We start from the raw sequence: 14,579 nt of genomic DNA on the forward strand, positions 1-14,579 counted from the left end.
TGCTGGGTGGCACCTGTGGCTCAGTGGGTAGGGCGCCAGCCCCATATACTGAGGGCGGTGGGTTCAAAACTGTCTCCGGCCAAACTGCAACAACAAAAAAATAGCTGGGCATTGTGGCGGGTGCCTGTAGGCCCAGCCACTCGGCAGGGTGAGGCAAAATTGCCTAAGCCCAGGAGTTGGAGGTTGCTGTGAGCTATGATGCCATGGCACTCTACCAGGGCGATAAAGTGAGACTCTGTCTCTAAGAAAAAAAAGAAAGAAAGAAACCACAGCTCCATCTGGTGTCCTGGTGACATATTACAACACATTGTCATCAAAAGCAAGGATGTCTTTTTTTTTGGCCACAAGGAAGACTTTGGCTTTGCTCAGGCTGAGGCCACTTCAAGACCTAATCTCTGAGAAAAGTAATTTGAAGCAAAGGAGGCATTGAGAAGAAAAAAAGAGGATAAGGAGGTAAACTAGAAGAAAGAACACATGAGGAGGAACCAAGAGAAAAACTCGGGCAACATGAAAAACCAAAACAGAACAACTCCCTTAAGGGACCAGGAGGCAGCTACTGCAGGAGATTCCACCTATAAATAATTAATGGATTTGCCAGAAAGAGAATTTAAAATATGGGTGATAGAGACAATAAAAGGAATGGATGAGAAAATGGAAAGATAGAACCAAAAGTTGAATGAGAATGTAGGATATGGAAAGGATATGGCAGAGCTTAAGGAAATGAAGGAGACAATCAGGGACTGTAAAGATGAAGTAGAAAGTATCAAAAATAGGTTAGACCATGGAGAAGAAAGAACCTCAGAGTTAGAGGATAAAGTTTTTGAGTTAATCCAGGTAGTTAAAGAGGCAGGAAAAAAGAGAGAGAAAGCAGAACAGGCACTTAGAGAACTATGAGACTCCATGAAGTGTTCAAACATGAATAATAGGGATTCCTGAAGGAGAAAAAGATTGTCCCAAAGGAATGGAAACCCTACTGGAGACTGTCATAAATGAAAACTTACAAGTTTTACTAAAGACCCCCGACACAGTCCTTTCAGATGGATATCAAATCCCAGGTCATCGGGCGGCGCCTGTGGCTCAAAGGAGTGGGGCACTGGCCCCATATGCCAGAGGTGGTGGGTTCAAACCTAGCCCTGGCCAAAAAAAACAAAACTGCAAAGAAATGATTAAACTTAATGAAGAAGGCATAAGCAAAAAAAAAAAAAAAAAAAAAAAAAAAAAAAAATCCCAGGTCATCTCAACTCAAACAGTGCCTCTCCAAGACACATAGTAATGAACCTGTCCAAAGTTAAGATGAAAGAAAAATTCTGCAAGCAGCCAGGAGTAAGCACCAACTGACCTACAGAGGCAGAGCATTAGGATGACAGCAGACTTTTTAACTGAAACTTTCTAAGCTAGAAGAGAATGGTCATCCATCTGCAACATTCTTAAACAAAACAATTTCAGCCCAGAATTCTGTATCCTGCTGAACTAAGCTTCAAAATTAATGGAGAAATCAAATCTTTTGCAGATATACAAGCACTGAGGAAATTCACCACAAGACCAGCTCTACAGGAAATACTTAGACCTATTCTCAACACAGACCATCCCAATGGACTACCAGCAGAGTAAACACCCAGAAGCTAAAGGTCAAAACTTAGCTTCCACAATGGCACAAAGGATAAAACTACACAATGGACTTTCACAAAGTAAGATGAACAGAACTCCACACACTGAATTCTCTTCAATAAATGTCAATGGACTGAATTCACCACTGAAGAGGCAGAGGCTGGCTGATTGGATGAAAAAGCACAAGCCATCTGTATGTTGTCTCTAGGAGACACACCTAGCCTTGAAGGACAAATAAAGACTCAGGATTAAGGGATGGAAAACTGTATTTCAAGCAAATGGAAATCAGAAGAAAGGAGGGGTTGCAGTCTTATTTTCCGATACAAGTGGATTTAAAGCAACTATAGTTAAGAAAGACAAAGATGAACACACTTTATACTGGTCAAAGGAACAATACAACAAGAAGCCATTTCAATTGTAAATATTTATGCACCCAACTTCAGTGCTCCCAGATTGATGAAACATTTTGATGGGTCTGAGCTATATGATATCCTATAGCACCATAATAGCCAGAGACTGGACAGATTCTCTAAATAGAAACTAAAGACACAACTTAAATGTGACCCTAGAACAAATGGGATTAATAGACACATACAAACACACCATCCCAAAGTTAAAGAATATTCATTTTCTCATAAGCCCATGGTACATACTCCAAAATTGATCACATCCTAGGGTACAAATCAAACCTCAGCAAAATTAAAAGAATGGAAATTGTGCCACGTATCTTCTCAGACCACAAGGCAATAAAGGTAGAACTAAACTCCAACAAAAATGTTAATCCTTACACAAAGGCTTGGAAATTAACCTTATGCTGAATGATAGTTGAATTCAAGAAGAGATAAAAGAGTAAATCGTTAAGAGGGAAATTTATCACATTAACTGCCTACATTTGAAAAACAGAAAGAGAGCATATCAACAAACTTACGAAGCATCTTATGGAATTAGAAGAAAAAGAACAGTCTAATCCCAAACCCAGCAGAAGAAAAGAAATAACCAAAATTAAATCAGAGATTAATGAAATTGAATACAAAAGAATCATTCACAATATTAGTGAAATGAAAAGTTGATTTTTTGAAAAAATAAATCATTGGCCAGAGTAACTAGAAACAAAGTAAAATCTCTAATAACCTCAATCAGAAACGATAAAGGGGAAATAACAGATGCCACAGAGATGCAAGAGATCATCTCTGAATACTCTGAGAAACTCTACGCCCAGCAATTTGACAGGATGGAGGACATGAATCAATATCTGGAATCGTACCCTCTCCCTAGTCTTAACCAAGAAGAAGTAGATCTCTTGAACAGACCAATTTCAAGAACTGAGATTGAAGAAACAATAAAAAGTTTCCCAACAAATAAAAAAGCTGTAGTCCAGATGGCTTCATATCAGAATTCTATCAAACCTTCAAAGGAGAGCTTATACCTGTACTGCAGAAGTTATTCCAGAAAATTGAGAAGGAAGGAATCTTCACCAACACATTAAAAAAATCATACATCACGATCAAGTAGGTTTTATTGCAGGGATGCAAGGCTGGTTTAACATACACAAGTCCATAAACGCAATTAATTATACAACCATTAAATCACTGGCTGACAGAATTGTATGGGGATTGGCTTTCTCAGCCTGCAAGCACTACATACCTACTGGTCTGGAGACTAAACTGGGTGTCCCAATATAATTCGTGCTATTAGAAGTGCACAGGGCTGGGAAACAAGATAAAGATTCCAGAGAACTCCATCTCCCTTGGTCAGGAAGAGGCAGAAAACCTGCCCACAAATCCTACTGAAATTATTTCAGAAGTTTGAGGAGTGAATCCTCCCTAACTCATTCTGGGAAGCCAGTATGATGATATCCCCCAAACCAGGAAAGGACACAACAAAAAAAGGGAAACTACAGACCCATATAGATACAAAAATCCTCAACAGTATACTAGCAAACTGAATCTACCAGCACATCAGAAAGACAGTTCATCATGATCAAGTGGGTTTCATCCCATGGTTATAAGGATGGTTCACACACAAGTCAATATAGTTCAACACATAAGCAGATTTAAAAACAAAAATCATCTCAGTGCATGCAAAAAATGCCTTCAGTAAGATCCAGCACTTCTTTATGATAAAAACTGTCAACAAACTAGGCATAGAAGGAACATATCTAAAAATAATAAAAGCAATATAAGACAAACTCATAACCAACATCATGCAGAATGGGGAAAAGTTGAAAGCATTTCCCCTAAGAACTGGAACAAGACTAGGATGTCACTTTGATCACTTCCATTCAACATAATACTGGAAGTCCTAGCCAGAGCAGTCAGGTGACAGAAAGTATTAAAGGACATTCAAATGAAAAAAAGAGGAAGTAAGATTATCTCTGTTTGCTGATAATATGATCTTATACCTAGAAAAACCCCAAGAACTCCTCCAAAAGATGCCTATATTTATTTGATAAGTGAATTCAGTAAAGCTTCAGGTTACAAAATCAATGTATGCAAATCAGTAGTACTGCTATACACCAATAATGACCAAGCTGAAAACCAAATCAAGAACTCGGTCCCATTTACAATAGATGTAGAAAAATAAAGTACCTAGAAATATACTTAGCCAAGGAGGTGAAAGGTCTCTACGAGGAGAGAAATTATAGATGATACAAATAGATGAAAAAACACCCATTGCTCACAGATTTGAAGAGTCAATACTATGAAAATCACCATACTATCAAAAGTAATGTGCAGATTCAATTCCTATCTACCAACACCATTTTTTTTTTTTTTTTTTTTTTTACAAAATTAGAAAGAATATTCCCAAAATTTATATGGAACCAAAAAGTGAAATAGGCCAAAAAAAAAAAAAAATCCTAAGAAAAAGAACAAATTTGGAGGCATCATGTTACCTGACTTCACCTTATACTATAAGGCTATAGTAACCAAGGCAGCATGGTACTGGAATAAAGGTAGACAAATAGAATGTGGAACAGAATGGTGAACCCACACATAAGCCAAATATATAACAACCAATTGATTTTTGACATAGCAGACAAAAACTGGGGAAATGATGCTGGGAAAATTGGATAGTCACATGCAGAATGAAACTGGATCCTTATCTCTCACCATATATAAATATTAAGATAGATTAAAGACTTAAATATAAGGATAAAAACATAAAAATTCTAGAAGAAAACCTAGGAAAAATTCTTGTGGACATTGGCCTAGGCAAAGAATGTATCACTAAGACCCCAAAGCAAATGCAACATAAACAAAATTAGACAGATGGGAATTAACTAAAAAGCTTCTTTCTGCACAGCTTAAGTAAATAGATTACAAAATGGGAGAAATTAGTCACAAGCTATGCATCTAACAAAGGACCATTTTGGGATACAGAATATTCTCTAAAATCTACAAGGGACTCAAATGAGTAAGAAAAAAAGACAACCAAATAACCCCATTAAAAGTGGGCAAATAATGTGAACAGATACTTTTCAAAAGACAATGTATTAAGTGGCCAAGAAACGTGAAAAAAAAATGCTTAATATCACAAATCATCAGGAAAATTAAAATCAAAACCACAATGAGATTTCACCTTGCCCCTATTAGAGCTGTTAGAATGGATGTGGTGAAAAGGGAACACTTATACACTGTTGGTAGGAATGTAAATTAGTACAACCTCTATGGAAAACAGTGTGGAGATTTCTCAAAGAACTAAAAGTAGACCCTATCATTTGATCAAGTAATCTCACTACTGTGTCGCTACCCAAAGGAGGAGAAGTCATTATATCAAAAAGACACTTAGATCTGTATGTTTAGCTCAGCACAATTAACAATTTTATAGATATGGTATCAACCTATGTTCCATCAACTGATGAGTGTATAAAGAAAACGTGGTATAGGTTGGGTGTGGTGGCTCATGCTTGTAGTCCTAGCACTCTGGAAGGCAAGGTGGGTGGAGCATTTGAGCTCAGGTGTTCAAGACCACCCTGGGCAAGAGCGAGACCCATCCCTACTAAAAATAGAGAAACTAGCTGGGTGTTGTGGTGGGCACCTCAGCTACTCAGGGGGGTGAGGTAAGAGGATTGCGTGAGCCCAAGAGTTTGAGGTTGTTGTGAGCTATGACACCACGGCACTCTACCGAGGGCGACAGAGTAAGACTTTGTCTCAAAAAAATAAAATAATAAAATAAAATAATAAAAGAATGAAATAATGTGTTTTGTAGCAACTTGAATGGAACTGGAGGCCATTATCCTAAGTAACTCAGGAATGGAAAACCAAGTACTACATTTTCATTTATAAGTGGGAGCTAAACTATGAGTACACATGATTACATAGAATGGGGTAAAGAACATTGGAATCTCAGAAGCAGGAAGGGCTGTAAGGTGAAAAATTATCTATTGGCTATGACGTACACTGTTTAAGTGATGGGTACACTAAAAGCCTAGACTTCAAATACTCTCTAATACATCATTGTAACAAAAAAACACTTGTACCCCCAAATCTATTGAAATATTAAAGAGACAGTATGGGAACGTCTTTCAGAGACTGGAGAGAGAGTCTTCTTCAGCCTCTAGCTTCTTTTTTTTTTTTTTTTAGAGACGGACTTTTATTTTGCCACCCTCGGTAGAGTGCTGTGACATCTCAGCTCACAGCAACCTCCAACTCTTGGGCTTAGGTGATTCTCTTGCCTCAGCCTCCCGAGTAGCTGGGACTACAGGCGCCCGCCACAATGCCTGTCTATTTTTTGTTGCAGTTTGGCTGGGGCCAGGCTTGAACCCGCCACCCTCAGTATATGGGGCTGCTGCCCTAGTCACTGAGCCACAGGCACCGCCCAGCCTCTAGCTTCTTTTTTTTTTTTTGTAGAGACAGAGTCTCACTGTACCGCCCTCGGGTAGAGTGCTGTGGCGTCACACGCTCACAGCAACCTCTAACTCTTGGGCTTATGCGATTCTCTTGCCTCAGCCTCCTGAGCAGATGATAGCTTCTTAATGAGACTCACCTCTTTCAGACCTGAAAATATTATTAGGAAATGAATATGTGAGAGACAGAGAGAGTAATGAAGTGGTTGAGAGCATGAGCTATCTAATGTTTTATATCATGTATGTATATTATCATTTGAAACCCTTTAAGCAGTATTTTATAAGCATTACATCTTCTGGCTTTCCAGCTCCATGTTTCTACTGGCTACTCCTCCTTTTCTTCATTTGTAACTCAGACCCATAATGAGTGTGGGTATTTCTAGACATCCCAGAAACCATGTGGTCACTTGGCAGTGGAAATTTTAAGCCAGTTGGGCTTTCAGACAATCCCTTTCTCTTGATTATGGCTTCATTATGTGTTCAGGTAGAAAGCTTCCTTAGATGTGTTAGGTCTGTTCTGTGGCACAGTAGAGTAGAATGTTAGATCAGTATCATATGGTGGAAAAAGCACCAATCTTAAAATCATAGATATACTATAGGTTTAAATATTTACTTTAGCTATGTGACTGTGGATGAGAAAAGTGGATCACTTCTCTCATTTCTCTATACATCTGGGATGATGATAGAGTTTCTATATGTATTCAATGAGATACACTGTGTTTAAAACACTTAGCACAGTGCTTGACAGAAAATGGGTTACTAATAAATGTTGGAATTTTCTTTCATTTCCTTAAGAGAAAGAGGCATTCCTGCACCTATTGTTATTCATTTGTAAAAAATTATTGAATATATCCACTATTGTGCCAGCCGTTATGTTAGAGTCTGGGCATACAGAAATGGATGAGTACAAAGGAGGGAGGAGCAGTTACTTTCCTTATTTTTTTAGTGAAGGTGTTCAACACTTTCCTAAGGACATCATCAAATTTACTACTCTTGACTATTTTCAGCCAGTACTTTAAAGACTATTTCCCTGATGAAATGCTATAATAACAATACTAGAAATGCTATAATAACAATACTAATATTATCTGTATATACATATTATGTTTATATTTTATACAATTTGTTTACTTTCCTGATTTTATTGATTTAGTGTCAGAATTTACACTTCATTGCTGGAAGTACTGCTTGGGCTTCGGAGTGGTGCTATGATAATAAAACACTTTTCTTGCTCTATAATTCAGTATATTATCTGTATCTTAAAAGCTACTTTGCCTGGTGATGTCAGCAAAAATGGCATCATAGTGAAGTCCAAAAGCCCATCCTTCCACAAAAGCAGTGAACAAACTGGCAAAAATAGTCAAACTTAACTTTATTGGGACTCCTGAAATTAATTAAAAGTTTATAGCAAATAAGTAAATGTTTAAGCCAAAAAAAAAAAAAAAAAAGAAAACCACCCGAATCTTGGGATTTAAGGAACTCTGTGTTGAATCACTTACTGATTGTTAAGCTAACAGAACAGAGACTTCATTAATGACATTTGACAAAGAATCTGTTCAAAAGAGTCATCGAACAAACAAACAATGACTACAACACAGAACAACAAACCTCAGGAGGAAAGAAATCCGATTTTCATAGTTATCACATTATAATATTAAAAATGTTCAGTTTTAGCCAGGCATGGTGGCTTATGCCTGTAATGCTAGCTCTCTAGGAAGCCGAGGCAGGTGGATTGCCTGAGCTCAGGAGTTAGAGACCAGCCTGAGCAAGAGCAGAGGCCCCATCTCTATTAAAAATCAAAATGGTCTACTAGGAAATATTTTACATAAAAAGGTGCACTAATGGAGGAACTGGGGAACAGAAAAGGTATAGGCATGCCTTGGAGATATTAAAAGTTTGGCTCCAGACTTCTGTAATAAAGTGGATATTGCAGTAAAGCAAATATTGCAGGAAAGCAAGTCATACGAATCTTTTTGGTTCCCCAATGCATATAAAAGTTACATTTAAACTATACTGCAGTCTATTAGAGTGTGCAATGGCATTGTGTTTGGAAAAATAATATACTTTAATTTAAAAATACTTATAGCTTGGCTCCGCACCTATAGCACAGTGGTTACAGCGCCAGCCACATACACCGAGGGTGGCCGGTTCAATCCCTGCCTGGGCCATCTAAACAACAATGACCACTGCAACAAAAAATAGCCGGGCGTTTTGGTGGGGCGTGTATAGTTCCAGCTACTTGGGAGGCTGAGGCAAGAGAAACACTTGAGCCCAGGAGTTTGAAGTTGCTGCGAGCTGTGCTGCCATGGCTCTCTACCTAGGGTGATAGCTTGAGATTCTGCCTCAATAAAAAATTAAAAAAATAAAAATCCCTATGGCTAAAATGTTCTAAAAATTGTCTGAGCCTTCAGTGAGTTGAAGGCTCACTGGTGAAAGGTGTTGGTGTTGATCAAGGTGGTGGTAAGTGAAGGTCAAGTTGGGGTGGCTGTGGCAATTTTAAAAAATAAGACAATAACCAAGTTTGCCACATTGACTCTTCCTCTGCTGACAATTTCTCTGTAGCATAGATACTGTTTGGTAGCATTTTATTCACAGTAGAACTTCTTTCAAAATTGGAGTCAGTCCCCTCAAATCCTGCTGTTGCTTTATCAGCTAAGTTGATGTAATAATATGCTAAACTCTTAGCATTTCAACAGTGTTCACAATAGCTTCACCAGGAGTAGATTTCATCTCTAGAAACCACTTTCTTTGTTCATCCATTAGGAAGCAACCCCTCATTCATTAAAGTTTCATCATGAGATTGTAGCAATTCAGTCACATTGCAGACTCCCCTTCCAATTCTAGTTTTCCTGCTATTTCCACCACATCTGTAGTTCCTTCCTCTGCTGAAGTCTGGAATGCCTCAAAGTTATCCATGAAAGTTGGAATTAACTTCTTCTCAATTCCTGTTAATGTGGATATTTTGCCCTCTTCCCATGAATCATGAATGTTAATGGCATCTTTTCCAGGTTTTTGATTTACTTTGCCAGATCCATTAGAGCAGTGGTCCCCAACCTTTTTGGCACCAGGGACTGGTTTCATGGAAGATCATTTTCCCATGGTCCAGGAAGGGTGGGGGATGGGACAGGAGGCAGAGCTCAGGTGGTGGTGTGAGGGATATGGGGAGGCTGCTCACCTCTGCTGTGCAAAATGGATGTTGTGTTTACAGGCTTGAAAACGTTGATCTCCTTGTACATCTCCATCAGAGTTCTTGAATAACCTGGTGCACTGTCAGTGAGTGTTAATACTTTGAAAGGTATCTTTTTCTTTGAGCTATCTCAATAGGGGGCTTAAAATATTCAGGGAACTATTCTGTAAACAGATGTTCTGTCATCTGATCCTTGTTGTTGCATTTAAATAACACAGGCAAAGTAGATTTAGTATAATAATTCTTCTTTTTTTTTGAGACAGAGCCTCAAGCTGTCCCCCTGGGTAGAGTGCTGTGGCATCACAGCTCACAGCAACCTCCAACTCCTGGGCTCAAGCGATTCTCCCGCTTCTGCCTCCCAAGTAGCTGGGACTACAGGCACCCACCACAATGCCTGGCTATTCTTTGGTTGCAGCCGTCATTATTGTTTGGTGGGCCCAGGCTGGATTCGAGCCCCCCAGCTCAGGTGTATGTGGCTGGCTCCTTAGCTGCTTGAGCCACATTCTTAAAGGCCCTAAGATTTTCAGAAACTTTAGCTTCAACCTTTAAGTCACCAGCTGCGTTAACCCCTAACAAGGAAATCAACCTGCCCTTTGAAGCTTTGACTTCTCTGTAGCTATGAAAGTCCTAGAAGGCATCTCCTTAGAAGGCTATTTTGTTTATGTTGAAAATCTCTTGTTTAGTGTAGCCCACCTTCATGAATGATCCTTAGCTGGATCTTCTGGATGACCTGCTGCAGCTTCTTCATCAGCACTTGCTGCTTCACCTTACATTTTTGTTAGGAGATGGCTTCTTCCCTTAAAAGAAAGATTGGTTTCTTTTGTAAACCAGTTTCTGCTGGCTTCCTGCTATATTCTGCAACTTCCTCACTCCTATCGGCTTTTATAGAAATGAAAAAAGTTAGAGCCTTGCTCCTGAATTTGGCTTCAGGAGACTTTGTAGCTGGTTTAATTTTCTACTTAGATTACTAAAACTTTCTCCATATCAGCAACAAGGCTGTTGTTTTACTTTCTTAACATTCATGTGTTCACTGGAGTAGCACTTTTAATTTCTTTCAAGAATGTTTCCTTTGGCTGGGCGCTGTAGGTTAGTGGTTAGGGTGCTGCTGGGTTCCAACCTGGCCCGGGCCTGCTAAATAACAATGACAACAGCAACAACAAAAAAAATAGCCGAGCATTGTGGCGGGCGCTAGTCCCAGCTACTTGGGAGGCTGAGGCAAAAGAATTGCTTAAGCCCTAGAGCAGGCGTCCTCAAACTGCGGCCCACGGGCCACATGAAGCAGTGTGAATTGTATTTGTTCCCGTTTTGTTTTTTACTTCAACATAAGATATGTGCAGTGTGCATAGGAATTTGTTCATAGTTTTTCTTTTTTTAAACTATAGTCTGGCCCTCCAACGGTCTGAGGGACAGTGAATTGGCCCCCTGTTTAAAAAGTTTGAGGACTCCTGCCCTAGAGTTTGTGGTTGCTGTGAGCTGTAATGCTACAACACTGTACCTAGGGTGACACAGTGAGACTCTGTCTCAAAAAAAAAAAAAAAAAAAGAACTTTTCCTTTGCAATCACATGTGGGTAATTATTTGGCACAAGAAGCTTAGTTTTCAGCCTCATTCTGCTTTTGATAAGCCTTCTTCAGTACTACTGGAAGTAGTTGATTTCTAGGAGTACAAATGAATTTCTGTTTTTAAAGCCCATCAAGGTTTTACAGGTTGATGTTGAAATTTCCTATCTACACCAAAGTGTGTTTTCCACAAGAGTGTACAACACTGACATTGTTCATTTGTGTAAGCATTGAACTTTCTTGGTAAGAAACTTTTTTTACTTTCTCTTATTAACGTTATATAGCCATAAGACATAGGATGGGAGTGTTTTGAATGGGAGATATAACACAGAAATTCTGGAATAGAAGCCACTGTGGATGGGGCTTTCCTGAGAGACAGGGAAGAGGCACCCTAGAAATGTACCTTACCTCCTTTATTAGTTTTCTCTGAGCTGATCCTGGTAGAGTAATAATTTAAAAGCAAATCTTTTGCCGCATTAAAAATAGAGATGGGGGCGGCACCTGTGGCTCAGTCAGTAAGGCGCCGGCCCCATGTAACGAGGGTTGCGGGTTCAAACCCGGCCCCCGCTGAACTGCAACCAAAAAATAGCTGGGCGTTGTGGCGGGCGCCTGTAGTCTCAGCTACTCGGGAGGCTGAGGCAAGAGAATCGCTTAAGCCCAGGAGTTGGAAGTTGCTGTGAGCTGTGTGATGCCATGGCACTCTACCGAGGGCCATAAAGTGAGACTCTGTCTCTAAAAAAAAAAAATAAATGAAATAGAGATAGGGTTGGCCCTGAATCAAGGCCAGCAGTTTGCTGAAGCTGTTGGTTCAAGTAGGAGCCTAAAGAATTATCTTTCTATGGTCTCTTGGCCATTTCAGAACTTTGGAAATGTAATGGTCAATTCATTAGAAAGAAACAGTCTGAGTCATTGGTGATAGATGTAGGCTAGTGTGATTTGTAGTCTTAATACTGTCAGGTTCCAAAATACCCGTAAAATATTACTATATTTATCTCACAAGGATATTTAAGTTATTTGTTAGAATTATAATGCTGTTAAATCTTAATTATAACTCCCCAAAATGACTGTGGGTTTTTACCCAAAATAAAAAGATAATTCTACAGTATGAAAAAAAAAAATAGAGATGGGGGGTTATGGTGTGTTACACACCTCTTAGAGACGGGGCACAATTATAAGAGGGACTTCACCTAACAAATGCAATCAGTATAACCTGGTTTTCTGTACCCTCAGTGAATCGTCAACAATAAAAAAAAAAAAAGTAGATATGATGTATTCCATTCCATAGTTAAATAGAATCAACTGAGGAAATAATTTGTTTGGGATCGTCTGCATAGCTACGATACCTGCATACCTTGACTTGTGACAGGTTCTTATTTATCCTTCAGAATGCCCATGCTACAGGAAGGCTTTTCCAATCCTGGTCTCATGCCATCTCAAGTTACTGATAACTCTTTTTTTTTTAAATTAATTGATTAATTAATTTTTTATTGTTGGGGATTCATTGAGGGTACAATAAGCCAGGTTACATTGATTGCAATTGTTAGGCAAAGTCCCTCTTGCAATCGATAACTCTTTTTTTGCCATTTCTGCCTCATCTGCATACTTTTTTGGTTACATTCTTTCACTGTATTTATTTATCTGTGCCACTGGATTCTAATTCCTTGAAGGCCTAGACTGTGTGTCATGTTTCTCCGTATTCCCAGTGCCAGGATAGTACCCATCAGTGTCTGGCATATAGTAAATACATGATAAATGCTTGATGAACAGACATATATTTAGACAAGAGTTGGAGAGTAGGAAATAAAGGTAAGAAATTAAGTATTCCTGCTTATACTCTATGGGGTATGTAATAGTCATCTGTATATAATTCTAACACATAAAGATTCACATGTGATTTTGAGACAACTAGATATCCACATGCAAAAGAATGAAGTTGGACCCTAACCTCACACCATATACAAATGTTAATTCAAAATAGATCAAAGACCTAAATGTAAGGGCCAAAACTATACAACTCATAGAAGAAAACACAAAGTTTAACTGTATAACTGGTATCCTACAGCACTTACCGTGCTATAGTGTAGTGGACTTCTGTATACAAGTCCTATGGAGTTTGGCTTGGGTTATAATGTAATATATAAGGCAGAAATCATGTGTTTTTGAAATCTCTTAATTCACTAGGATTTAGGTCTTTGAAAGCTCAAATGTAATGGATTAAAGGTTCTCAACCTTCCTAATGCTGTGACCCTTTAATACAGATGATGTCATTATGCCAGGTACTTGTATGTGGGCGGACCCGCCTGGAGATGATAGAGGAGCCGTGTCTCAGTTCCTAAAACCATCAGAAATATGTGTTTTCCAACCCCCAAAGGGGTCACGACCCACAGGTTGAAAACCGCTGGATTAAAGGATAGACTACATTTAATTTTGACTTCCTACATAAAGATCTAGTGCACTGCTGTGCATTTTTCTAAGTACTTTAGTATTTGTTTCATGGCTGATTTAGATTGTTTAAGGAAAGGTTTGGGTCTAATAAAAGGAAAAATTATTGTTTGTGAAGGGTATTTAATGCTATATCCACCATATTAAGGTAGATGAAGTATCCCTAGATCTTTCTAAGCATGGACGAAATAGCTACTGGTCTTGCCTAATCTTGGCAGCATCTAGGTTAGAAACAAAAGCTTGAATGAAATGTCCTCTCTGGAGCATTCTCACTTTTGGCTGAGTTTATTCTTAGAATTCATTTGGTTAATAAATTAACTCATTTTCTATTGTAGCAGCCTAAGGGAATTACCTTTCTTGGGGACAAAAGAGATTGTCATCCTTTTTCCTTAACTAGTAGATGGACTAATTTTGACTATCTTTTATTTTTTAGGAAGCTAAACTCCAAGGTGGAGAGGAGTCAGAGCTGTAGTGACACTCAGGAAAGAGTGAAGAGCAGACTCAGAGCAGCTCCAACCAACAAAGCCAAGGTATACCTCAGCCACAGGCTTCCAGGGCTCACTAATCCTGCCCCCATAGCTCCTCTGTACATGCGGAAAGAATCTAGTCCAGATAAGAAGCAGCAGAATGAGCCCAGGCATGTTAGTTACGTTGGAGAAGTCTACAGATGTGAAGGAAGAGGGTTTGAATTAGGTGCCAGATCACAGAATTAAGGCCATTAGAGAAACCTTTTTTAAAGCTCTAGATAAGGGACATTTTCCCTACAAATTGTCAACTTTATTTTTTAAAGTGTGTAGGAGTTTCTGCTAAATAGTACGCTTTCTAGGTTAGTAATTTTCCTCATTTCTCAGGCTCATATACCCTTCATCCCACTTCTTGTCCTTCTCTTCCCTAATTCCTGCATCATCATAAAGGAATTATGAAGGAAAATATATATG

The 14,579-nt window shown here is 38.9% G+C and overlaps 1 protein-coding gene and 1 non-coding gene across 2 annotated transcripts in view; both read left to right on the forward strand.

The window, feature by feature from the left end:
- The window catches only part of RNF169 (ring finger protein 169), a 112,420-nt gene that overhangs the window by 91,090 nt on the left and 6,751 nt on the right, over positions 1 to 14,579 (forward strand). Inside the window, exon 5 of the mRNA XM_053560119.1 lies at positions 14,075 to 14,171. Coding sequence (XP_053416094.1) covers positions 14,075 to 14,171 — 97 coding nt within the window. The remainder of the gene's footprint in view (positions 1 to 14,074; positions 14,172 to 14,579) is intronic.
- Positions 11,966 to 12,101, forward strand: LOC128566217 (small nucleolar RNA SNORA2/SNORA34 family). Its single transcript, XR_008374505.1, has one exon. It is a non-coding gene; the product is annotated as a small nucleolar RNA SNORA2/SNORA34 family (small nucleolar RNA).

Source organism: Nycticebus coucang, chromosome 14 (assembly GCF_027406575.1).
Source record: "Nycticebus coucang isolate mNycCou1 chromosome 14, mNycCou1.pri, whole genome shotgun sequence".
NCBI lineage: Eukaryota > Metazoa > Chordata > Mammalia > Primates > Lorisidae > Nycticebus > Nycticebus coucang.